Source organism: Bufo bufo, chromosome 2 (genome assembly GCF_905171765.1).
Source record: "Bufo bufo chromosome 2, aBufBuf1.1, whole genome shotgun sequence".
Lineage (NCBI taxonomy): Eukaryota > Metazoa > Chordata > Amphibia > Anura > Bufonidae > Bufo > Bufo bufo.
Genome location: NC_053390.1, coordinates 79,547,027 through 79,574,947, shown reverse-complemented (window position 1 = coordinate 79,574,947; position 27,921 = coordinate 79,547,027). Strand labels below are relative to the sequence as shown.

Below are 27,921 nucleotides of genomic sequence, written 5' to 3'. Positions count from 1 at the left end.
TTTAATTCATTTCCCTATCCACATTTGTTTGCAGGGGATTTACCTACATGTTGCTGCCTTTTGCAGCCCTCTAGCTCTTTCCTGGGCTGTTTTACAGCCTTTTTAGTGCCCAAAAGTTCGGGTCCCCATTGACTTCAATGGGGTTCGGGTTCGGGACGAAGTTCGGGTCGGGTTCGGATCCCGAACCCGAACATTTCCGGGAAGTTCGGCCGAACTTCTCGAACCCGAACATCCAGGTGTTCGCTCAACTCTACTGATAATCTATCCAGAGGATAGATCTTCAGTTTAAACAAAGTGCAGAACCCCTTTAAATGTAACAGTAATTTGCATATCTGTGGACAGTGATGGAGATTTGAATCCATGTAACATTCATATGGCAAAATTGGACTTTTTGTCACCTAATGACCCAGCAATATTATAAATGTTTTCACCTTCCCAGCATTTCAAGAGCCATATCTTTTTTTATTAAATTTTTTTGTGGGTGTAAGGGTTATTTTGCAGCACAAGTTGCATTTTTCAATGACAACATTTTGGTAAGCTATATTTATTACCATTTTTTTGGGGGGGATGCAATAAAAAAGTAAATTTTTGTTTTGCTTTTGCTGTTTACCATGTGGTAAAAAAATAAGCAAGTTAAATGAATATGATGATACCAAATATTTATAGATTTTCTTTACTCTTTAGTATTTTTACACAATAAAAGTGGCTTTTTTTATGTCAAATCCGTGTTTAGTTTTTTTGCTGTTGCTGCATTCCATTCGAAGTCGATTCGCATAAAACTTTGTTTTAATACTGTACGGAGCAGGAGTTTTATGCGAATTGACTTTGGATGACGCATCCGAAGTCGATTCGCTCATCCCTGATAATTACCTTAAGGCTAGAATCCCGATTGCATCCTTTCTCTTATTTTTCAGTGGCTTGGTTTTGGAGATTTTAATCTTTATACTGTATTTTCGCCAAATGCTAATTCTTAGTTTCAAGTCAAGGGGGCAGCGGCTTGCTTCCTTGAAGTCTCTGTTGCTGCGCCCTAATCCTGCCTCCTGCACCATGTTTGCTGCTTCCCCAGTGCCCACTTCATCCTGCGCGTTTCTCCTGGTCACGCATCCCCACACTCTCATTTGTCATGTGCATGTCCATTCCAGCGATGACATCAGCTTGAGGACACAAAGCTCCCAAGCGCAAACACACTAAAGGAATCTGAGTACGCCTGCGCGAGAACGGAACAAGATGTCTTAACGCAGCAGGAGGACGTGGGCAAGGGGTGAAGCAGCAAACATGGTGTACCTTTTGTCAAACACCTTAGATGCCAAAGTCACCATTGACCGCAGCATTAAAAGGGTTAAGCTGCCAGTATCTGACTTTACTCTGATCTCGGCAGTTGTGTCTTGAACAGGGCAGTGTAATATAACTCGGCTCCTGTCACAGTCTAGTAGGTATAGGGGGCAGTACCTATAAGGTTATTATGTATCTGTCATGATGCAGGAAATAGGTGATAATTACACACACATTAATATAGGAACAAATTACATTTTTAGGGTATATACTGGAGCTTTAATTGGAATAAAAACCCTTAAAGGAGTTATCCAAATTCATTTTTTTAAAGCTACAGAAGCTAATAAAATAATTTAAAAAAATGTATACTCACTGTTGAGAACACCTTCTGTTCCAGTACCACCGCTCTGATCCTTCTGGCACTGTTTTCATAACTCCAGTAGTCAGGTGCACGTATACCACCCGTGACCACTGCAGCCAGTCATTGGCCTCAGTGATCTCATGCCATATACCCCTGAAGCCAGTAATTGGCTGCAGCAGTCACATGCTGTATAAGGGCAGACAAAAATATGGCATTTGGCTGCAGCAGCAGGAAGGATCAGAGCACAATTAGAATAAAGGGTAAAGGGTATTTGGGATGATAAGTACATTTTTTATTATTTTAATAGATTCAGTGCCTTTAAGAAAAAACTTGTGCAACCCATTTAGATTCCCTTTCAAGGTAATACCCATCCAACGGAATCAGATTACCAATGATCCTCACCTCTCAATTTCTCCCATCTCCTCCTAAACCCCACATTTTCTTCTTGCAAGCCCCTTTTCACACAGATGCATTACTCCTTTTAAAGTGGAACCACCATTGCTGATAATGGAAGATGAGAAGGAGCTTGTTAGAAGCAATTATCGCTGCCTCTCTTATTAGTTTGTAGACATTTCTACGCATGGGAGTTATTTTCAGGCCATCTGCATGTCTACTTAAACAGTTCAGAAGCGCTGGGCTTCAGCTTTTCCCTAAATCGAGGACAAACATTGCATTCTCAAAAACATTGGTGAGGTGCCTGCTGTGACAAGTGCACTAGTGTCAAATCTTCTCTGTATATTGGCAGACATAATCAAAGATTTATGAGAACTCCAGAACCCTGTAGTAGACAAACTAGAACATGGCTTTGAGCTTGGGTCACTCTTTGTGGTCATGCTAAAAATCTTCTCTAAATAGCTACGAGAACGTTGGAGAGGAATTCTTAAAATGCATAATTGTGCTAAACATAAACAGAGTCGTCTGGTAGAGAAGAAGCTCCAGACGCAGGCTGCAGATATGTATTTATAGACTGAAAATATATCTTTCCTTGGAAAGAATTCGATGTACTGAGAATTTCTGTAGCTATTCCTGACTCAAAAATGCTCAAAAAATGAGAAAAATACTGTAATTTCTTATGTAAATTTCTACTGTTATCATAATATCTAATGTCACTGCTGTCTCTTACTGGTTAAAGTAAAATATCAGGCAAATATTAGGCAAAACAGATGCACCCTTTTACCCCAGCTGCCCAAGGTGGCACTGTTCCGTGTTTTTAAATGGCAAACTTTTTCTACATGAGCAGCATGCTCTACTGGTTTAAGGACCTGAACTTGTGACCACAGGTCCTTTATAAATAATGCAATATTAAATAATAATTTGTTTGGTCACTAGGGTGTCATCTACTGGACTACATGGTCCCTGTTGTGGAAGTCCCATTATGATATCCAGATCTGAGACCACCCACCCGCTCTAGCACTCTCTCTGCATTAATTTCTACTATATACTTACGTACCTCAGATATTAACACATCTTCACACTAAAAATGAAGAAACCACAGGTCATTTCCTATAACAGTTATTTTACAGAATTGTTGTAACTTGTCTGTCAGCCTAACGCAGGAAATGCTTCCTGGCTGTGTTTCATCTTTGCTGGGTAACACTAACCAATACAGAGTTAATTTCATCTGTGGTTGTCTTATTATTAATCTGGAGAAGCAGAAGATGAGACAGCACAGCTAGTGCTGATATTTAAGTGAATATTTATTTTTGCAAAAAAAAAAAAGAAGTTAGAACAAACGAGCATCTTAACTGGTTCTGGAAGTTCATGATTAAGGAGCAGTCAGCAATTTTTAAAAAAGCTTTTTTTTATCTCTAGATTTCAAAAGCCATAATGTTTTTTATTGTTCTATTGACATAGCCATGTGAGGGCTTGTTTTAAGTTGTATGTTTATTGGCACCATTTTGGAGTTCATCCCCCTGGACTTGGTTCCTTTTTGGAGTCTGCTTGCTAAGTGTAAGCACTTATCAGCAACCACAGACAGAGTGTGAGTGGAGAACAGCATTTTTATGAGGGTTGAGCTGCTAAAAGAAGAGAAATATCCTGTGGAGGTAATGCTCGTTTATGGCTCCTAGAGTCCATAGCCCCTTGGCTGGGTTTAAGGCTTCAGGTTCCTAGTCAAATTATTGAGACAGATTGAGGGTTTGTCTCTGCACCCTGCATTTGGGCATTGTACTGTAGACAAAAGTTTTGAAAGAATTGCACCCCTTGGCTCAATTGGGATGTTAAGCATTTTTATAATTAAAAGTATGTCAAGGAGCTCCTGGAATCTATACCATAAATCAGCCTCAGGACAGTTTTGAAATATTTAAAGGGTTTATGTCACCTGAAAAATGTGTATTAAGCTGGCTGACATTAGCGATGTGCTAATGTCAGCTGAACATAACTATATTAGTGCCATCTCACTGCCTGCCGTCGTTATTGAGAAAAACAAACTTGTATAATATGCTAATTAGCCCCTAGGAGCAGGGGGGTCTTGCCCCTGCTTCTGGAGGCTCCGTTCTCCCACCTCTGGCCACACCCTGCTACACTATATTGGCAGGGCCAGGCAGCGTTGGTCTCCTACCTCCGGCCCTGTCTGCAGTGTAAATCTCGCGCCTGCGCCGTCCCATTAAGTATACGGCGCAGGCGCAGTTAGTGAAAGGCACTCGCCGGCTGCCAGCTTCCTCACTGCGCTTGCACCGAATACTGAACAGCGCGAGATCTCCCCAGCGCACATGGCCGGCAGGAGGAGGTGAACGCTGCCTGGCCCTGTCAATCTAGTGTAGCAGGGCATCGCCAGATGTGGCAGAACGGAGCCTCTAGTAGCAGGGGCAAAGCCCCCCTGCTCCTATAGGCTAATTAGCATATTATAAAAGTTTGTTTTTCTCAATATCGGCGGCAGGCAGTGAGATGGCACTAATATAGTTATGTTCAGCTGACATAAGCACATCGCTAATGTCAGCCAACTTAACACCTATTTTTCAGGTGACAGAAACCCTTTAAGAACTGTACCTCCATTTGGTGTTCATGAACATGGAACTACCTATTTTTCAGTAAAGACTTGTTTAATGTTGTTCTGCACCAGACTACCTAATCATTTTTCTTCCCATAGTTCCCTCCCTTGAACATCACAAATATCATTAAGGGAACCCCACTTCCCAAAAATCAGGAGTCCTTGAGCAGGGCGCACCCTGTGGGAGTCTGGTGTGCCCCTTCTTCACTATGCGCAGCCACAGTGAGTGCTGGAGCAGGATGACCCCAACCATAAAACCACTACCTGCAACTACTACCACTCCCGTCCCCATCCTTCACTCCCACGTGCCTTCCCTCAGGGGACCACTGCCCTCAGTATTTGGAATGTTCCATATAGTCACTGAATTTCATAAATGGAGCTTTTTTTTTCTTTAGATTTTTTGGGTTGAATTTAGTCGGATATTGATTTCCACTTAGTTTTAAAGTAAATCTAATATTATTTTGTGATTTTCAAATATATTTTCAGAGCCTGCTTTTTTTATTTTTAATGTTTAATATTAATATATATACATTATTAATACCTACATTATGAAAAAAAAAAACATATATACATATATAAAACATAGTTTTTGTTGTTTGACCTTGCAGCAATTTTGAAGATCTCAGAACCTTTTAATGTGGATGTGAAGAATGGTCTATCCTTCAGTGGGTCAGTGGAGGACTTGTTCGGTTATACTGTTCAGCAATTTCAAAATGAAGAAGGGAAATGGTAAATTACATCAGACATACTAGTGATTTCTGGAATTATGATCATCGGGTTCTTACTTATAGTTATGCTTTCTGGTTCTTACTTATAGTTATGCTTTTCTTTTTTAATATTCATCTATTTAAGTTATATATCTCTTTCTATCATCTACCTATTACAACTTATCCTTTATCCATAGCATAGGGGATGTGTTTGATCAGCAGAGGTCCGACCACTCGGTCTGTCCACTGTCCCTCTGTTTGAATGGATTGCAAACATGTGTGTGTCCACCGATCCATTCAGCTCAATGGGACTGCCACAGATCGTCCAGTACATCTATCTATGGTAGCCCCATAAAGTTTAATCTAGCGGAATTGTGCATTCATGCCCCGACACTGCATTCAAAATGGGAAACTCATGCCTCTGTTCTCATGATCAGAAGGGGACTCATTGGTCGGACCGCGGCTGATCAGACACTAATCCCTATCATGTGGATAGGGGATTAATCGTTATAATGGGACAACCCCTCAGGCCTTCACTTTATAATACATTTTGTACATTTGGAATTTTCGGATTTTTTTGTTTATTTTTTAGTTGAGTTTATTTTTATACTTGAACTGCTTCTATTTAACTGAGAAGTAGAACGGTTTTCACATTAGATATTAAGTGTGAGTCATTACTCCATATCCTGAAATTCTACCATCAAATGTTTTTTTTAAAGATATATCTATGATATGCTATTCAGACATGTCACATGGGTCAGTGGGTATCCATTAATATCGGTCAGCGGTTATCCACTAATATTTGAACATGTAGATTCTCTGAATAGTTGAAAATACATGAGAAGTTTTCTTTCTGTTTAGAAGAGTGAAAGTTTTTTTAAAATGTACTGTACTCTTCTTTAAAGGTTATGTACACCTTCGGGTGCAATTTTTTATGATTGCATGTTACTCATTTTTGGCTAAAAATAATTTTTTCAATTGGCCTTTATTAAAAATATTGAACTGTTGTCACAAAGGGTTAACTGTTTTTCTAGCTTTGTGACTGGTACTTTCACTTTCACTTTGTGCTAGTCATCTAATAAACCTTATCTCTAAATTACTAAAAGGTCATAAACACTTATTTTAGGGTATTTTAAAACTTGCGCTAAACTTTTCCGGTATTGAGTTCCATCCTAGGGGCTCAATACCGGAAAAAAACTGATTAGTTTTATCCTAATGCATTCTGAATGGAGAGAAATCTGTTCAGTATGCATCAAGATGTCTTCAGTTCAGTCACTGTACGTTTTTTGGACGGAGAAAATACCGCAGCATGCTGTGGTATTTTCTCCGTCCAAAATTCCGGAACACTTGCCGGAATTCCAGATCCGGCATTATTTTCCATTGAAATGCATTTATGCCGGATCAGGCCCCAAGTGTTCTGGAAAAACTGATCTGGTTTTGCGCAGCCCTTTAAAATGTGAAAAAGACGGATCCAGTATTGCAATTCATTTGTGAGACGGATCCGCATCCGGATCCGTCTACAAATGGTATCCGTTTGCATACAGATTGCTGGATCTGGCAGGCAGTTCCGGCGACGAAACTGCTTGCCGGAATCCAGCAACGCAAGTGTGAAAGTACCCTAAACCACATTCTTAGATAAAAAATGAACTATAATGTGTGTTTATAAAGTCAGAGACCAGAGATCCGTCTGCTCCTGGTCTGATGGAAAAGACAGAAAATCCAAAGGGTTCTACTCGAGCATCTCAGCTCTGTACATAAAAAGAGGACTTCATATTTTTAATAAAGACCAAATAAAAAAAATGTTTTGCTCAAAATGAGTACAATGCAATAATAAGAAAATTGCCCCCAAAGGTGTACATAGCCTTTAACCACTAAACGTCCTATGGGTGGATGTTTGTCTCTGAATGGACGCTCTGGAACGTCCATTCATAGATGGCAGCTTCACTCTAATCACGCAGCTGCCGAGCTGGGGGCCAGCTGTCAGTGAAAGCAGGCCACCACAGAGAGAAGGCAGGGACAGTTCTCAGGTGTCCCTGCCTTCTAAATCGCTGCATACACAGCGCTATGTGCTTCCTGTCCTGGCCCGGTGGTCATGTGACCGCTGGGGCCGGGAGAGTGCAGGAGCTGTAGAGTCTTCTACAGACCTCAATCAGCCCTGCACTAAGGCTGTACAGCGTTGTATTATGCTGTACAGCCTCTCTGGGGGCTGTATTTCCCCTGCAACTGGGGCTACAAGACTCTACAGCCCCAGTTACAGGAGAAATCAATGGAGAAAAAAAAATTAAAAAGTGAAAGTAAATGTCCCCCAGAGGTCTTGTATGACCTTATGGGGAACGCAAAGTGTAAAAAAAATAAAAAATAAAGTGTTTAAAAAAAAGAAAAAAAAGTTTCACATGTAAAAAAAAAATTCTTCAATTAAGTAATAAAAAGAAATAGTAAAAATAGTAAAACATAAATAAAATAGACATATTTGGTATTGCCGTGTCCGTAACGAACGGCTCTATAAATATATCACATCCAATAAACACCATAAAAAATTTTAAAAAACTGTCAAAAAAAGCCATTTTTGTCACCTTACATCACAAAAAGTGCAACACCAAGTGATCAAAAAGGCGAATGTCCCACAAAATGATACCAATAAAACCATCACCTCATCCTAAAAAAAATGAGCCCTTACATAAGAAAATCACTCAAAAAATAGAAAAACTATAGCTCTCAGAACATGGAGACATTAAAACATCATTTTTTTTGTTTCACAAATGCTATTATTGTGTTAAAGTGAAATAAATAAAAAAAAATATTAGGTATCGATGCATACGTAAAAAACAGTTCTATAAAAATATCACATGACCTAACCCCTTAGGTGAACACCATAAAAAATAATAACCGTGCCAAAAAACTTTTTTTGTCACCTAACATCACATAAAGTACAACACCAAGTGATCAAAAAGGCGTATGCCCCCTAAAATAGTAGCAATCAAACTGTCACCTCATCCTGCAAAAAATGAGACCCTAACTTAGACAATTGGTCAAAAAATAAAAAAAGCTATAGCTCTCAGACTATGGAGACACTAAAACATCATTTTTTTTGTTTCAAAAATGCTATTATTATGGAAAACTTAAATAAATAAAAAAAAGTATACATATTAGGTATTGCCACGTCCGTAACAATCTGCTCTATAAAAATATCACATGACATAACCCCTCAGGTGTACTCTGTAAAAAAATAAAATAAAAACTGTGCTAAAACAACACATTTTTTGGTCACCTTGGCCCATAAAGTGAAATAATGAATGATCAAAAAATCACATGTACCCAAAAATGGCACCAATAAAAACGGCAACTCTTCCTGCAAAAAACTAGCCCCTGCACCAGCCGATCGGCAGAAAAATAAAAAAAACATGGCGTTCAGAAAATGGAGGCACAAAAACATAATCTATTTTCAAAAATGCTTTATTATGTAAAACTAAAACAAACAAACAAAGAAAGTAAACATATTTGATATCATTGCGTCCATAACTACTTGGTCTATAAAAACAGCAGTCAGATGAATGTTGTAAAAAAATAAAAATTAAAACAGTGCTAAAACAGCATTTTTTTGGTTACCTTGCCTCACAAAAAATGTAATATAAAGCAATTAAAAATTATATGTACCCCAAAATAGTACCAATAATACTGCCAACAATCCCCTAGTTTCCAAAATGTGGTCACTTTTTGGGAGTTTCTACTGTAAGGGTGCTTCAAATGGGACATGGCATTTAAAAACCAGTTCAGGTAAATCTGCCTTCCAAAAACCATACTGCGCTCCTTTTCTTCTGTGCCCTGCCATGTGCCTTTACATCAGTTTACGACCACATGTGGGGTGTTTCTGTAAACCGCAGAATCAAGGATAATAATTATTGAGTTTTGTTTGGCTGTTAACCCTCGATGTGAAAAGATATTCTTTTATTAAAATGGGAAATCTGCCAAAAAAGTTAAATTTTGAAATGTCATCTCCATTTTCCTTTAATTCTTGTGGAACACCTAAAGGGTTAACAAAGTTTGTAAAATAAGTTTTGAGTAACTTGAGGTGTGTAGTTTCTACAATGGAGTCATTTATGGGGGGTTTCCACTATGTATGCCCCACAAAGTGACTTCAGACCTGAACTGGTCCTTAAAAAATGGGTTTTGGAAATTTTCTTAAAAATTTTAAGAATTGCTTCTACAATTCTAGGCCTATTAACGTCCTAAAAAAATAAAATTACATTTCCAAAATGATACCAACATAAAGTAGACATATCGGGAATGTTAAGTAACATTGTATGATTTTTAAAGAATTTATTTGTCTTGTACTGCTGAACATAAGTATTTGAACACCTGAGAAACAGCAAGAATTCTGGCTCTCAAAGACCTGTTACTGTGTCTTTAAAAAGTCCACCTCTACTCCACTCATTAATCTAACTTAGTGGCACCTGTCTGAGCTCTTCAAAGACACCTGTCCACCCCACAGTCAGTCAGACGCCAACTACTACCATGGGCAAGACCAAAGAGCTGTCAAAAGACACCAGAGATAAAATTGTGGACCTTTATAAGAGGGATCGTCACTAAATACACTATGATATATAGGAAGAGCATAAAGAAAAAGATTATGGATTTAGAAAGTGAGGTGGAAAAACTTGAAAAAAAATATATAGATGACCCTATAGTCCAAAATTATAAAGAGTGGACAAATAAAGCGGCCAAATTTGAAACGGAGCTGCCTTTAATGGCAGAACAACAGAAAGAGAACTATGTAAGGGACAATTTTATATATACAGTACAGACCAAAAGTTTGGACACACCAAAGAGTTTTCTTTATTTTCATGACTATGAAGGCATCAAAACTATGAATTAACACATGTGGAATTATATACATAACAAACAAGTGTGAAACAACTGAAAATATGTCATATTCTAGGTTCTAGCCACCTTTTGCTTTGATTACTGCTTTGCACACTCTTGGCATTCTCTTGATGTGCTTCAAGAGGTAGTCCCCTGAAATGGTCTTCCAACAGTCTTGAAGGAGTTCCCAGAGATGCTTAGCACTTGTTGGCCCTTTTGCCTTCACTCTGCCGTCCAGCTCACCCCAAACCATCTCGATTGGGTTCAGGTCCGGTGACTGTGGAGGCCAGGTCATCTGGCACAGCACCCCATCACTCTCCTTCATTGTCAAATAGCCCTTACTTTCAAAGTTTTCCCAATTTTTCGGCTGACTGACTGACCTTAATTTCTTAAAGTAATGATGGCCACTCGTTTTTCTTTACTTAGCTGCTTTTTTCTTGCCATAATACAAATTCTAACAGTCTATTCAGTAGGACTATCAGCTGTGTATCCACCTGACTTCTCCTCAATGCAACTGATGGTCCCAACCCCATTTATAAGGCAAGAAATCCCACTTATTAAACCTGACAGGGCACACCTGTGAAGTGAAAACCATTTCAGGGGACTATCTCTTGAAGCTCATCAAGAGAATGCCAAGAGTGTGCAAAGCAGTTATCAAAGCAAAAGGTGGCTACTTTGAAGAACCTAGAATATGACATATTTTCAGTTGTTTTACACTTGTTTGTTATGTATATAATTCCACATGTGTTAATTCATAGTTTTGATGCCTTCAATGTGAATCTACAATTTTCATAGTCATGAAAAGAAAGAAAACTCTTTGAATGAGAAGGTGTGTCCAAACTTTTGGTCTGTACTGTACACATATACCCGGTAAAAAGTTGGCAGCTTTGGTGACAACCCCCATCAAAAACAAATACATTCATTGCAATCTGGTCATAAAATTACGGAACAATCAGCTAAAATAATTCTCCTTAAGGAATACTTTGAAGACATGTACAGTAGCAAGATAAATAAGAGCGGGGGGGAATTACAACAGTTTTTAGGTAAAATTCCTATTTCTATGTTAACAGCTGATCAAAGAGAAAGCCTAGAAGCTCCTATAAATCCGGCAGAGGTGGAGGCAATATTGTCAAGGATAACCAAGAATAAGACCCCAGGAATAGATGGGATTCCATTTGAAATCTATGTACAATATAAAGAGTTACTTATCCCGAAACTCCTTACAATGTGGACCGCTTTGCGGGAAATAGGAAAACTCCCAGATTCTGTGAGAGAAGCCTTGATAACACTTATTTTTAAACTAGGGAAAGATTCAACAGTACCGGATTTATACCGTCTTATTTCACTAATTAACACCGATAACAAATTATTAGCAAGGGTCTTAGCAAATAGACTTGGTAGAGTAGTTCCCGGGATTATTCATGAGGATCAGTCGGGTTTTATGCCAGGTAAAACTACAACTGATAATATAATGAGATACTTTATGGGTACCCAATTGGAACCCTCAAATGGTGGAGAACGCATGATTGTAACTATAGACGCCTCCAAAGCCTTTGACACTATAGAATGTTTGCTACATTAATGAGAATGGGATTTGGAGATAATTTTATAAATTGGGTCAAGTTATTATATACTGAGGCTTCTGCAAGGGTAATATTGGATGGTAGGTAAAATACATATTGGTAGGGGGGTTAGGCAGGGTTGCCCCCTATCCCCCTTGTTATTTGCCATAGCCATCTTAGCTGAATTGAACAGACAAGATAAAGAAATTGTGGGTTTCAGGTATGGGGCCCATGAGGAAAAAATGTCCCTATATGCAGACAACATCATGCTGTTTGTAGGATCGCATGGTTCACTTAGGAAGATTTTTCAAGTATTTAAAGATTACAGTAACTATGCAGGATTGAATATAAATTGGTCAAAATCAGCCTGTATCCCGATTGATCCCTTGAATGTTTTTTTACCGGTTACACTCGAAATTAAAGAGAGGCAGGAACCGGTTAAGTACCTAGGCATTCAGATAACACCTAACCCTAGGGACTATGTACAGTTGAACGTACTCCCCAAAATACATGAGATACGTAAAAGGATAGAGGTTTGGAAAAAAATACACATTTCGATGGCGGGTCGTATTTCGCTTGTGAAAATGTGTATACTGCCTTCCTTGAACTATATGCTCTGGAATGCACCGATAGTAATCCCCAAGAAATTTTTTAAAATAATAGCTACTTTAATAACTGATCTGGTATGGAGAGGGAAAAAAACGAGAATAAGAGCACAGATATTGTATATTCACGAGAAAGAGGGTGGATTATCAGTTCCCGATTTGGACCTTTACTTTATGGCTGGACAGATTAAAAACATGATAATGTGGAGCAAGTCACATAGCTATAAGAGTATGATAGCAGGGGTTAACAAAAACTTGGAAAACTGTAGCATTTTTCAATTACTAGAAGCAGATATTTTTTCACAACAACAACTTAATAAATTACCCATATTTGAGCTGTGGATTAAATCCTGGAATAGGGTAAAGGAATTGTGGTCCCAGGAGGGTCTACATTCAGATACGCTGCTATGGGATAATATCCATCTAAGGGAATTTAAATCAATAGAACAAAAAGTTTGGTGGAAATATGGAATTTTTAAATTAGGCGAGATATGGAAAGAGGGAGATATAATTTCTTATCAAGACCTTAAGAATGAATACTTATTTGGAAATAAAGATTTGAGTTTTTTTCATTATTAATTAAAACAAGCTGTATGAGCAGAGATAAAAAAGGGAACGCAAATTGTCCCCCTCCCATCACCCTTAGTTAATATTACCAAGTTAGTTGCAGGGAAGAAACTGGTTTCCAGGATATATGGATGCCTACTCCAACAGAAGACAAAAAAAAAGAGCCGTTATTACTTTAAATTATAGATGGCAAGAGGTACTTAGTCTGCAACAGGAAGAATTTTGGGAATGGGCTATACGGTCCAAAAATAGTGTGTCAAATAACTTCTCTTATAGAATTATGTAATTTAATATATTACCGTATATCGTTTATACTATTCCCCCAAGATATTAATGAAATGTTATAAAACCAAACAATTTAACTGTAAAAAATGTGGGGAAGTGGGAGTAGATGATGTCCATATACTCTGGACTTATATAATATATATATCTGGTATAAAAATTCAGCAATTTTGGAGGATGGTGAATGAAAAAATAGAGATGTATCATGAGTTTAAAGTCCCGACTTGCCTAGAGGTTTGTGTTTTGGGAGTGATGGATAGAGTAGATGTAGTTCGAGATCGGGAAGTACTAGCCAAGCTCTTATTCTTTGCAAGAAAATGTATTGTAGCACATTGGGGAGCCAGAACAACACCAACAGTTAATGAATGGGAGAACTTGACTAGACTCTCGCTGGTTAGAGAGGAATTTCATTTGGTATCAATCAAGAAAAAACATATATTTGCCCAAAAATGGCAGAAATGGTTGAGTTAGTGGGCTTGGCTGGTGGTGGACCCGGGGGGCGGGGGGAGTGGTGGGTGTGGTGGGGGTGGATGCAGGAGAGAGAGGAAAAGGGAAAAGAGAATATATTTTTTTTCTCCCCTTTTACCTCCTCCAGAAGAAGATCAAGCAACGGCGATTGCACAATGGGGTATGTAACTGTACACTGAGGTTTACTATTTCTTATACTAAGAAAATGGGAAAAAGACCTATATTTTTGTCTTGATATATTGTATTTAATAAAACTAATAACTAATTAAACTAATTAAAACTAATAAAATTAAAAAAATTATTAAAACTAATAAAAAATAAATAAAAAAAAGAAGATGGGTCGTGGCTGGGTCTTCCAACATGACAACGACTCGAAGCACACAGCCAGGATAACCAAGAAGTGGCTCTGTATGAAGCATATGAAGGTTCTGGAGTGGCCTAGCCAGTCTCCAGGCCTAAATCCAATAGAACATCTTTGGAGGGAGCTGAAACTCTGTGTTGCTCAGCGACAGCCACGAAACATGACAGATATAGAGGAGATCTGTGTGGAGGAGTGGGCCAAAATCTCTGTTGCAGTTTGTGCAAACCTGGTCAAGAACTACAGGAAACGTTTGACCTCTGTAATTGCAAACAAAGGCTTCTGTACCAAATATTAACACAGATTTTCTCAGGTGTTCAAATACTTATGTTCAGCAGTGCAAGACAAATACATTCTTTAAAAATCAATGTAACAATGTAATTTCTTGATTTTTGTATTTTTTATTTCTCTCATAATGGGAATGCACCTACAATGTGAATTTCAGACCCCTCCGTGATTTCTAAGTGGGAGAACTTGCAAAATCGCAGGGTGTTCAAATACTTCTGTTACTCACTGTATATCTTATGAGAAAACCCTCTTAAAAGCTATGTACACCTTTGAGGCAATTTATTTTGTTTTCATTTACTCATGTTGGGATAAAAAACAAAATTCAATTGGTCTTAAAAATATTGAGCTGTTCTGTCACAAAAGGTTAACTGTTTATCTAGATGTGTGAATCTTACTTTTTACTTTTATTTTGTTCTAGAGAGAAAATTCAGATCCCCCTATTAGAGCATCTCAGTCCTATACAGAAATAAGGGCTCCATATTTGTAATAAAGACCAATAAAAAAAATTGTTTTAGCTCAAAATGAGTATAATGCAATAGTAAAAAAAATTATTGCTCCGAAGGTGTACATAGCCTTTAATATTATTGTGTATATTTTCAAAAGATATTATGTGTTTTTTCCCCTTTAAGGGTACTTATTGGCTCACCACTGGAGGGTCAACCAACAAGAAGAACAGGAGATGTATATAAATGTGCGGCAGATGGGCTGTCAGGGTGTACAAAGGTTAACTTACCAAGTAAGTGAACATTTACAAGCAACATTCACGATTTTGGAATGAATGACATATTATTTCACTTATTATTAAAGTGCTATTTTATTTCATTGGTAAATATAAGACTTTCAGTTGTCATCTTCTGTCAAGGTAGTTTCCATTGGAGCTGGACAGAATAAGAATTCCACGGGTCAAGTGACTAAGTGTGCCATACATATTGAATACCAATGGAACAAACCCACAGGGCTGTCTAATATGTATTGGGTTGAATCAATTCTTACCATGTGGATCTCCCGCTAGGAGATGACACACCCAAAAATCCATTATCCTCCATTTTTCAGTAGGGGTTACTCAAAGTTGTTGGATCAGCTAGCCATAGCTAGAGAAAATTAATGATTTTTAATTGTAAGTCAAAAGTATGTATATTCAAACTCTTTATAATAATTTTTGTCCCAGATCATTTGTGATGCTTAGTAGTGTTGGGCGAGCAGGCCGAATACCGCATGTGCTCGAGCGCAATGCTCGAGTCTCCTCCCCGCATATTTGTTGGCTGCTCCGCAGCCAATAAATGTTCTGGTAAGTACTGCCATTCACTGTAATGCCGTAGCCATGTTGGCTCCTGGCATTACAGTGATTGGCGGTCCGGAACGCTTCATCGGGTGCTATATAGCACCTGATGACACATGCTCAGCTCAGTCTTAGTCAGGGAGAGCTGGAGAGCAGAAGGGAAAGATATTGTAGGGAGTGAAATTGGAATATTTTAATTTTTATACTTGTTATAGACCCAAAAGTCCTTTTAAGGACTATTGTTGCGTGTGGAAGAAAAAGGGGGTCAGTCAGCACATCCCAATGCGCAGGGGCACGTTGCTATGGCTGAAAATTTACAAAAAATGCATAATAATGGCTAATGCTATATTTATAAATTAGAGATGCTTGGCAAATACATTTTGTACAAAATTATTTGATCCCGTCTGCCACACGTCAAGGCGATCTCTGTAAGACGGGTCCTAACACTAAATACTACCCTTTATGTGCTATGATGGCTACCATACAATTCAGGGAGTGTAGGTCCCACATTGTTGTGTGTGGCAGCAATATATATTTTTTAGCGCAACCTGCGCTAAATTGCTAAAACTTGATAGAGATCCAAAAGTCCTTTTAAGGACTATTGTGTGTGGCAGCAATATATATTTTTAGCGCAACCTGCACTAAATTGCTAAAACTTGTTAGAGACCTATCTCCTGTGTAACGTGTGCACAGCCTAAAAATATCTGTGACATCCAGTGTACTTTTTCTGTAGATGGTGTCCGCTGCAGACAGTTACATTACCTGCGCTACATCTCCTGTATAACGTTTGCGTTATATCAGTGACATTCAGTAAAAAATTTTTGCTGCTGGTGGCAGCGACATTACCTGCGCTACATCTCCTGTATAACGTTTGCCCATCCTAAATATCAGTGACATTAATTCAGTGTAATTTTTTATTAGGCGGTGGTGACAGCGACATTACTTGCGCTATACCTCCTGTATAACATTTGTGTATCCTAAATATCAGTGTCATTCATTCAGTGTAATTTTTTAATAGGCGGTGGTGACAGGGACATTACTTGCGCTATACTTCCTGTTTAATGTGTGCACATCCCAAAAATATCTGAGACATTCTGTGTACTTTATTTGTGCATACAATTACAAAACTTGCGCTACTTGCAAGCATATATACCATTTAGAATGCGCAAGGAGAGCAGCAAGCGACGGGGAAGTGGCTGTGCTGCTGATGGTGCACGCAGAGGCCATGACCCTGGGCGCGGTGAAACTGTGCCTGATGCCAGAGCACAAGAAACACACTCATCCACGATACCTAGCTTAATGTCCCAGTTTGCAGGGCGGCACAGGACACCACTCTCAAAGTCAGACCAGTTGTCACGGCGGAGAGTGGGGGAAACCCCACGCCATGAGATGTTAAAGGGATAATGGGAAGCTGCTAGGCCAGGACAACAGAATCAGGGAGCAGATCACCTCCTAAAGCATCCCTAACTTTGACCCTGACTCCTAACCGTATGAGCCAACCCAGATGGTAGAAGGGCTCATACTCAGGAACCTCGGGTCCCTACTAGCCCTCAGGAAATCCCTGGACCTGGAGCAGGGTAAGATGACCTGTTCCTACTAGACACGGACGAACAGGAGTCTAAAGTGGCCAAGCTGCAAGGAAAGGGAAACATATACAACATATGGATATGGCAGGTGAGTGAAACCTTTTCCACACCTACCTACCACAGACACACAGACTGGAACCCGTGCTCAAATGCTAAAGTCCACACCAAACACAAAGGGAGACAGCACACAAACATTAAACACACAGGAACCAGATCCATAGCTGAAATAAGGTAAAACACCACACAAACATAAGCTTAACATCAGTACATGTTTTATGACCACAAGGGTGGCCCTCACTGGACAGATGGCATAAGACCAGGAGGGTGACTCCAGCATAAGGCATGGCTGGAGTACCCCTCAGCTACAGGGATCCAGCAGAGGCTAAATAGCCCAAGTAGCCACACCCACACACACAAAGTAGGAAAGGAGTTAACCCTTCCAACACCAGACAAGGTAAGTGTCACTTAAAGGGGAAATGCACACATAACATAAATCCCGTGCACACCAAACATAGAAAGTGAACACGTACATACATATGTTGCCAGATGCAACCGCATGCCTTGACAGCGAGCCGCCTAGCAACCAGCTCAGGCTGCTACACTGCCAAACCTAATTATGTTGCCAGCAGCAGCCACACGTGAGACAAACATACAAACTGTCCTCACCTGCGATAGACAACAAGCAGACCACTGGCAACTGCATGCGACACAAAGAGTCACGACCATAGGCCGTGACACTCCCACCCCTCAAAGCCCCCCCACAAAAAAAAAAATGGGGAAACTAGTGAGGGACCCGAAAACAGGTATAGGAGAAGGGGAAAAAAAGCAGAAACAGTGTCAGTGCCAGCGAGTCTCCCCAGGACTGCTGCCAGCCCCTGGAGCAACACACAGGAACCAGGGCACCGACTGCCAGCCCCTGGAGCAACACACAGGAACCAGGGCACCAGCAAACAAACAGCCCGGAGAGACCGCACTGAACACTGCATCCACTCTCAGCCACGGTTCCCACCAAGTCGCTGCCAGCATATACCTAAGCAAGTCTAACAAGGACTGCAGCTAGCCACACCAACACAAGTGAGAGAACCACTGAGCCGTGGACGAGGGGAGACCCAAACACAAGTGCCAGTTCACACACACTGCAACCACTGCTACAGAGAACTGCACTGTAACAGGGTTCCCCTTTCACCCTCCCTCCGGAGGATAAGCATGTGCGCCAGAAAACGGCTGGCGACACATGCTCCGCCCTCTTCCGCAGGCAGAGACACTCTCACCCCTCAAAGCCCCCCCCCAACCACAAAAGGGGAAGGTTGGTGGGGCACAACAAACAATGGGATGGGGGGAGGGGAATGACAAAGTAAGGGGGCACCAATACAGACAACGGTGAGAATCGAATGGCGGGGAAAAGCCACTCACCGCGCCGTTAACGGTGAAACCCCCAAACATAGAAAGTGAACACATACATACATATGTTGCCAGATGCAACCGCATGCCTTGACAGCGAGCCGCCTAGCAACCAGCTCAGGCTGCTACACTGCCAAACCTAATTATGTTGCCAGCGGCAACCACACGCGAGACAAACATACAAACTGTCCTCACCTGCGATAGACAACAAGCAGACCACAGGCAACTGCATGCGACACAAAGAGTCACGACCATAGGCCGTGACACCAGTGCGACCAGGTCGTTAGTTGGATTGCAGCAGATAATGCTTCCAGTCGGTTAAGCACCACCCTGTCTTCCACAAAGTCCAGTCTCAGCAGCCAAGAGTCTAGTCAACACAATCCTCAACCATATACTCCTTCTACCCACCATGGAGAGTCTTGGCAAACAAGTGATCCCACACTCGGATATTCCAAAGAGCTATTTTCATCGCCATTCCCTAATTTGGGCCTCTCGCCAATCCCGCTTGAAGAGGGATATGAGGAGATCTTGTGCCCTGATTCCCAAACTCTGGAGCATCCACAGTCAGAAGATGACGGTGGGGAACAGAAATGAGTGTTTCATGAGGTGGATGATGATGATGAGACACAGTTGCCAATAAGTCAACCGCAATTAGTGTCTCAAGAGGTTCATGATGAGGATGAGACACAGTTGTCAATAACTGAGGTTGTTGTTAGTTCAACAAGGATGGAGGATGACCAGAGTGAGGAAGTGGAAGAGGAGGTGCTGGACGATGAAGTCACTGACCCAACCTGGGAAGGTGGCAAGCCGAGCGAGAACAGCAGTACAGAGAGGGAGAGATCCGCAGCACCGCAACAGGCTGGAAGAGGCAGTGGGGTGGCAAAAGGGAGAAGGCGGGCCACACCAAACAGGCCCGCAACTGTTTCCCGGAGCACCCCTTGTGGCAGTCTCCCTTGCCAAGGGGTAGGTGTTAGTGATGGACGAACATCGGCCGGGACGATTCACAAACGCGCATTTGCAATCAATTATTTGCAAACCGCGCATTTGCAGCAGACCCCATTGACTTTAATGGCAGGCGTACCTGAAAAACCTTCAGGTCATATTTGCAGCCACAAAATACTAACTAGAAGTGCACAAATAGTCCCACAACATGGATAGTGACATAACAGAGGGGGATCAATGGCAAAAATTCCCACAAAAAATATGTATTTTATTCAGGGGCCATTTTTATGCATCTTAAAGGGAAACTCTCAAAAATGTGCCCTGCTGGAGCCTAGAAAGTTTTTATTTTAGGCCACAGGAGTACAGGCCCCCAAAATTAGGCATTCACCTGACAGTAAAGAACAAGTGATTATCTTGCTGGAGGTACATTAGGCGGTCACTGGATTACAATTTTTCTGTAGGCCAGTACAGGCCCCAAAAAGTAGACATTCACCTGACAGAAAAGAACAAGTGATTATGTGGCTGGAGGTACATTAGGCGGTCACTGGATAACACTTTTACTGTAGGCCAGTGGAGTACAGGCCCCAAAAATTAGGCATTCACCTGACAGAAAAGAACAAGTGATTATTTGGCTAGAGGTACATTAGGCGGTCACCGAATACCAATTTTACTGTAGGCCAGTGGAGTACAGGCCCCAAAAATTAGGCATTCACCTGACAGAAAAGAATAATTGATTATGTGGCTGGAGGTACATTAGGCGGTCACTGAATAACAATTTTACTGTAGGCCAGTACAGGCCCCAAAAATTAGGCATTCACCTGACAGAAAAGAACAAGTGATTATGTAGCTGGAGGTACATTAGGCTGTCACTGAATAACAATTTTACTGTAGGCCAGTGGAGTACAGGCCCCAAAAGTTAGGCATTCTCCTGACAGAAAAGAATAATTGATTATGTGGCTGGAGGTACACTAGGCGGTCACTGAATAACAATTTTACTGTAAGCCAGTACAGGCCCCAAAAATTAGGCATTCACCTGACAGAAAAAAACAAGTGATTATGTGGCTGGAGGTATGTTGGATGGTCACTGATGATGATGATGATGTATAATCTTGTGTACACGCAGTCTTACCCTTAGGGCCTCGATGCGCTTAGCTGGCTGATTCAAGAAGGAGGCATGACACTTTGCCATGGGCCGCAAAGGCTTAGAGAATAAGGCACCTATTCCAGAGACCAATTTCCTAGCACTTATCAAATGGAGAATCAAGAAAAAGGGAGGGAAGGTAGGGGGATCTCAAGGTTCAAAGGGTTCGGACGAGATATAGAGAATGTGAAGAGAACAAAATAAATAAACGTGAGGAAAAAGTATCTTTAAAATAGAAGGGACATTACCAACCGTGAATTTATAGACTAAAATTTAGAAAACCCCCAAAATTATATGAACCAAAAATAAGTTTTATATAGGAAGATCAAACACCTGTTTGAAAAGTAAGGTTTTCAGTGCACGTCTGAATGAGAGAAGACTGGGAATCATTTTCAGTGCCAGAGGTAGGGGGTTCCAAAATCTGGCCCCTTGAGCCGAAAAGGATCTACCTCCACGTCTGATCTTGTTAACTTGCGGGATGTTAAAATTCGCAGAGTTACTAGACCTCAATGTCCTCAACGGGGCGTACCTGGTGAATTTACGTCGCAGGTACAGGGGCCCCACACCATGGAATACCCTATGCATGAAGCATCCAATCTTGAACATCACCCGTTGTTGGACGGGGAGCCTACAGTAAAATTGTTATCCAGTAACCTCCTAATTTACCTCCAGCCACATAATCATTTGTTATTTTCTGTCAGGTGAATGCCTAATTTTTGGGGTCTGTTCTCCACTGGCCTACAGTAAAATTGTTATTCAGTGACCACCTGGCTGAATGTACATTAGGTAGTCACTGAATAACAATTTTACTGTAGGCCCCAAAAATTAGGCATTCACCTGACAGAAAAGAAAAAGTGATTATGTGGCTGGAGGTACATTAGGTGGTCACTGGATAACAATTTTACTGTAGGCCAGTACAGGCCCTAAAAATTAGGCATTCACCTGACAGAAAGAACAAGTGATTATGTGGCTGGAGGTATATTAGGCGGTCACTGAATAACAATTTCACTGTAGGCCAGTGGAGTACAGGCCCCAAAAATTAGGCATTTACCTGACAGAAAAGAACAAGTAATTATGTGGCTGGAGGTACATTAGGCGGTCAATGGATAACAATTTTACTGTAGGCCACTGGAGTAGAGGCCCCAAAAATTAGGCATTCAACTGACAGAAAAAGCCTTTTATGCTGCTGTATATACATAAGACAAGGACCATTCTTTGTTCTGGGTGATGGCAGATATATGTGGGCTGGCATGAGAAAATTCAATTACACGTGGTCGTCACAGGTGTTGAATTCCTCCGAGATCCATGCCTCATTCATTTTTAGAAATGTGAGGTAGTCCACACTGTTGTGAGCTAGGCGAGTGCGCTTATTGGTCACAATCCCCCCTCCTGCGCTGAATGTCCTTTCGGACAGGACACTCGACGAGGGTCAAGCCAAGAGTTCCATGGCAAATTTTGCCAGCTCTGGCCACAGGTCAAGAATGCACACCCAGTGATCCAGGGGTTCCTCGCTTCCACATCGGCCGTTAACCCGATGTAGTCGGACACCTATCTGTCTAGGCATTCCCTGAGGCTGGATCCGGAGGGCGGCTGTTGATGGGTTGGTTGCAAGAATGATCTCATATCCAAAGTGACCAACACATCTTCAAACTGCCCTCCTCTTGCAGGCGCGGTAGGATTGGTACCCGCACCTGTTTCGATGTATGTGGAAATTCCTCTGCCAGCGCCCCCAACAGGAGAATGCAGCATCTCTCACAGGAAGGCCTGGAAATGCTGCATTCTGACAGCCATCTGTGATGCTGGTAACATGTCCGCCATTTTGTGTTTGTACCAGGGGTCTAAGTTTGTTGCCACCCAGTACAGGTCCTTGTCCTTTATGCTTTTTATTCAAAGGTCCCTCTTCAAACTGTGGAGCATTAAGGCCCCCATTTGCACTAAATTGGAAGCGGTGGAGCGCCCTTGCTCTTGCTCATCCCCCAGGAGAATGTCATCCTCGGTCTCCTCCCCCCAGCCACGGACAACACCAGGGATCCCCGAAAAGTTTAATCCCCCTCAAAGCCTGCTCTTCTTGCTCCTCCTCCCCCCCCAGCCACCATCCTCCTCTGACTCCTCTTCAGACTAGTGCTGACTTGTCTCAGATGGAGAACCCCCAACCCTGTGAATTCATTCAGCATTGCGACTTCCTCATCTTCCAGCTCCTGCTCCTCAATGACACGACACAATGCACGCTCCAGAAAGAAGGCGTAAGGTATGATGTCACTGATGGTGACCTGCCTGCAACTGATCAGTTTGGTGATCTCATCAAATGGCCGCAGAAGTCTGTATGTGTCGCGCATGAGCAGCCACGGGCGCGGTGAAAAAAAAACAAGCTCCCAGAACCTGTCCTGCCGCAGAGTTCGTATAGGTAGTCGTGAACTGCACGTTTCTGCTGGAGCAGCCTATCGAGCATATACAAGGTGGAGCTCCAGCACATCGGGCAGTCACAAATCAGACGTCTGAAGGGCAAGTGGTGTCGCCGCTGAACATCAGCAAGGCGAGCCATGGCCGTGTAAGATCTAAAATGGCCAGAGATTTTCCTGGTCTGCCGCAAGACGTCCTGGACCTAAGTTCAAGACGTATGCCATACCCTGTTTTAGCACGTGGAAGCAGGTATATCAATCCCCTTAATCAGTATTTTTTGGAAGCAGGTATGTCAATCCCCTTAATCAGTATTTTGTGGAAGCAGGTATATAGAACCCCTTAATCAATATTTGGTGGAAGCAGGTATATCGCACCCCTCAATCTGTATTTTGTGGAAGCAGGTTTATCAAACCCCTAATCCGTATTTTGCAGAAGCAGGTATATCGCAGGCCTCAATCATTATTTGGTGGAAGCAGGTATATCAATCCCCTTAATCAGCACTTTGTGGAAGCAGGTGTATCGCAGGCCTCAATCAATATCTGGTGGAAGCAGGTATATCAATCCCCATAATCAGTATTTTGTGGAAGTAGGCATATAGAACCCCATAATCAATATTTGGTGGAAGCAGGTATATCGCAACCCTCAATATGTATTTTGTGGAAGTAGGTATATCAAACGCCTTATTCAATATTTTGTGAAAGCAGGTATATCGCACCCCTCAATCAGTATTTTGTGGAAGCAGGCATATTAAACTCCTTAATCAGTATTTTGTGGAAGCAGGTATATCGCACCCCTCAATCATTTTTTTTGGAAGCAGGTATATAGAACCACTTAATCAATATTTGGTGGAAGCAGGTATATCGCACCCCTCAATCTGTATTTTGTGGAAACAGGTATATAAAAACCCCTTAATCAGTATTGTGTGGAAGCAGGTATATCGCACCTCTCAATCTGTATTTTGTGGAAGCAGGTATACAGAACCCCTTAATCAGTATTTTGTGGAAGAAGGTATATCGCAGGCCTCAATCAATATTTTATGGAAGCAGGTATATCGCACCACTCAATCAGTTTTTTTGTGGGGCGACAGGTATATCACACCCATTGCAAATAGTTGTTCCAATAGCGCTTGTCCCTCTATATACCTGTGGTATCGCAGTAGAACTGCACACAACTGCTGCACAATACAAATGCACTATATACGATGTTTCATGGGTTGAAGTTCGGCGTAATGCAAAAGAATATGGCGCCGGCAGAAATCGCCATATGTTCACATGTTTGGCGAATCGTGAACTCGCAAAGTTCGCCGCAAAAAACGACCGCCAGGCGAACTGCAAGGCCATCTCTAGTAGGTTTTCTGCAGTCTGGCACTTTTTTGAGGAAAGTGCGGTCGATAAAAGAATTGTCATTTGCAACCTGTGCTGTACCAAAATGAGCAGGGGCATGAACACTAGCAACCTCACCACCACCAGCATGAACTGCCACATGGCATCAAAGCCCTCTAATAGGAGGGCCGAACGCCTAGGTCCACAACCAGTGTCTGCGGGTCACTCCACTGCCTCGTCTTCCCCTGTGTTAACTGCTGACCAATCCCCTGTCCAAGACGTAGGCCCGGATGCCTCCCGCCATACACCGGGACCATCGCAAGCACCATCAGCTAGTACATCCACTTCTGTGTCCCAGCACAGCTTACAGATGTCTAAACCCCAGGCCTTAGAACAAAAGCACAAAATCCCCGCCATCCACCCACCCACCCACAGACCATAGCACTAAATGCGCAGCTTTCCAAATTGCTGGCCCTGAAAATGTTTCCATTTAGGCTTGTCGACACAGAGGCTATCCACAGCCTGATGGCGGTGGTTGTCCAGCGGTACTCTGTCCGCAGCCGCCAATATTTTTCACGGTGTGCAGTCCCAGCTTTACACCAGCATGTATACCCTAACATCACCCGTGCCCTGACCAACGCCTAACCATCCCACTTCTGTGTCTACTCAAACGCTCGCTGCTCACAATTAAGGCGGACGCTTTGCATGTGCAAGAGGTAAAAATGGGGGAAGAAAGTACACAGGGTGATAGCCAGACCACACTCAGTTCGTCTTCTCAGTGCAAATTGGATGATGATGAGGAGGAGGAGGAGGAGGAGACGTTGCTTCCGCTACAGAGGGTAGTACCCATGGAAGTTTTATTCCATCTGATCATGCAGAGAGTCATCCTCCTGATGAGGACAGTGAAGTCTTGTCTGTTGGGACTCTGGCACACATGGCTGACTTTATGTTAGGCTGCCTTTCCCGTGCCCCTCGCGTTGTACGCATTTTGGCCAACACTGATTACTGCTTGTTCACCCTTTCTCGACCCCCGCTTCAAAGAGAACTTCTCATCTCTCATTCCTGTGATGGAGAGGATGAGCAAAATGGTGCAATACCAGAAGGTCCTTGTGGAAAAATTGCTCCAAAAATTTCCAGCTGACAAGGAACACAGGGGAACACACAGCAGTTCCAACAGAGGCAGGGCAACACTCTCCAAGGCCTGGGACACTATTATGACACCCCGCCAGCACCCTCAACCTGATGCGTGGCCTAGTGTCACAAGGAGGGAAACATTTTGGAAGACGGTGAAGTAGTACGTAGCAGACCGTGTCAGCATCCTCAGTGATCCCTGTGTGCCTTACAACTATTGGGTGTCCAAGCTGGACACGTGGCACAAACTGGCGCTCTACGCCTTGGAGGTGCTGGCCTGCCCCGCCGCCAGCGTTTTGTCAGAGTGTGTATTTAATGCTGTTGGGGGTATAATAACAGATAAGCGCATCCGCCTGTCAACTGAAAATGCTGACCGGTTGACTCTTATAAAAATGAACAAGGCCTGGATTGCCCCTGACTCCACCAGAGGAAAGCGGCTGAACATAAAGGCACTCAAAATGTGCTTTTATGGTGTATTGAATACACTGTATTCCCATGCACCCCTTCCACCACTAAAAAGGGTATATGGTTCAATCTCCCTTTTCTCGTCCTCCTCCTCCATCATATCAAAATGCTTATTAGGCTGCCCTCGCTCCTAATGTTTTAGAGGGTCAGTTCAGCAGCGGGCCCTCACCCATAATGTTTTAGAGGGTCACCAGCAGGCCCTCACCCATAATGTTTTTGAGGGTCACCAGCAGGCTCTCAACCATAATGTTTTAGAGGGTCAGCTCAGCAGCAGACCCTCAACCATAAATTATTAGATGGTCAGCTTGGCAACAGGCCCTCGCCCACAACATTTTTTAGATGGTAAGCTCGGCAGCAGGCCCTCACCCACAATTTTTTTTAGATGGTCAGCTCAGCAGCAAGCCCTCGCCAACAACATTTTTTAGATGGTCAGCTTGGCAGCAGGCCCTCGCCCACAAAAATTTTTAGATGGTCAGCTCGGCAGCAGGCCCTCGCCCACAAAATTTTTTAGATGGTCAGTTCAGCAGCAGGCCCTCACCCCTAATGTTTTAAAGGGTCACCAGCAGGCCATCAATCATAATTTTTCAAGGGTGTATATGATGCCCTCCTTTATGTGTAATAAAGGGTGTATTGGAGTGACGGTTCCTTGTAATTTTTGGCAGCCCTTTCACTTAGTGCATAGGCTTTATGAGTCTAGGAGTCCCACTACCTGAACAATTGTACCACAATGTAAATGAGGCCCTCCTTTATGTAATATACAGGTTGTATCGGAGTGCCTCTTCCTCGTAATTTTTGGCAGCACTTGCACTTTATATACAAGTGAATATACAGGAAAGAATGGTTCCTAACAATTTTTCCTCTAAAATCGATTTTAGCTTTGGTTTGGTGCAGCCTGTAAAAGTGACGTACTACTCGGACAACATGTTCCCAGCAGCAATCTGGGAGTCCAAGATGCATCCAGACATCCTCCCCATGCTGTTCCCGAACCAGGGGCGTACATAGAAGTCATTGGGCCCCCTAGCAAGAATCTGAATTGGGCGCCTAAATCCACCCACTACCCACCCCTGGCCCATCCCACCATCTGCCATGGCTCCTACCCTGCCCCCTCCCTTTTATGCCTCCCAAAATGCCCAGGCACCGCATACTTACTCCGCTCCCCGACACACGCGTCGATCCTGATGCCCCTACGGCTGCCGCTGAATCCCCCTGTCATGCGGATCCGGCGATGGGGGGGCGGTGGCAATTTCCCTCAAATAGTAATTTCCCCCACACTTCCCCCATATAGTGATTTCTCCTACACTTCCCCCATATAGTAATTTTCCCCCACATACTGTAGCAATTGTACCTCCTTGCCCTAGTGATTAGCACCTGCCCATTCTTTGACCTAGTAGTAGGCACCTGCCATATTAGTCCTACCCCTTGCAGTGGGCACCTGCCCAGTGGCTCCTTGCTCTAGAGGTGGGCACCTGCCCCATCCTTGCCCTTGCAGTGGGCACCTGCCCCATCCTTGCTCTTGCTGTGAGCACCTGCCCCATCCTTGCTCTTTCTGTGGGCACCTGCCCCATCCTTGCCCTTGCAATGGGCACCTGCCCCATCCTTGCTCTTGCTGTGGGCACCTGCCCCATCCTTGCCCTTGCTGTGGGCACCTGTCCCATCCTTGCCCTTGCAGTGGGCACTTGCTATATGAATCCTTGCCCTTGCAGTGGGCACCTGCCCCCACAGAGTCCTTGTGCCAGTGGTGGGCCCCAGCCCGATGTGTCCAGTGGGCTGCATGAGTAATTGTGCAGGAGACCAGCCCTGCTGGGAGGAGAGGACGTAGCCTTTAGGAACCCGCACTGAAAAATAGACAAGTAAGGAAGTGCAGGTATCCATCCCGGCTGAAGTTAGCGTGGCCGCACACAGAAAAGTTCCACAGCGGGTGCGGCGGAAAGCGGA

General features: G+C 42.6%; 1 protein-coding gene across 1 annotated transcript in view; it reads left to right on the top strand.

Moving 5' to 3' along the window:
* ITGA1 (integrin subunit alpha 1) overlaps positions 1 to 27,921 on the top strand; it is a 233,803-nt gene that overhangs the window by 58,583 nt on the left and 147,299 nt on the right. Inside the window, exons 2-3 of the mRNA XM_040421264.1 lie at positions 5,231 to 5,351; positions 14,949 to 15,055. Of these exons, the coding sequence (XP_040277198.1) occupies positions 5,231 to 5,351; positions 14,949 to 15,055 (228 nt within the window). The remainder of the gene's footprint in view (positions 1 to 5,230; positions 5,352 to 14,948; positions 15,056 to 27,921) is intronic.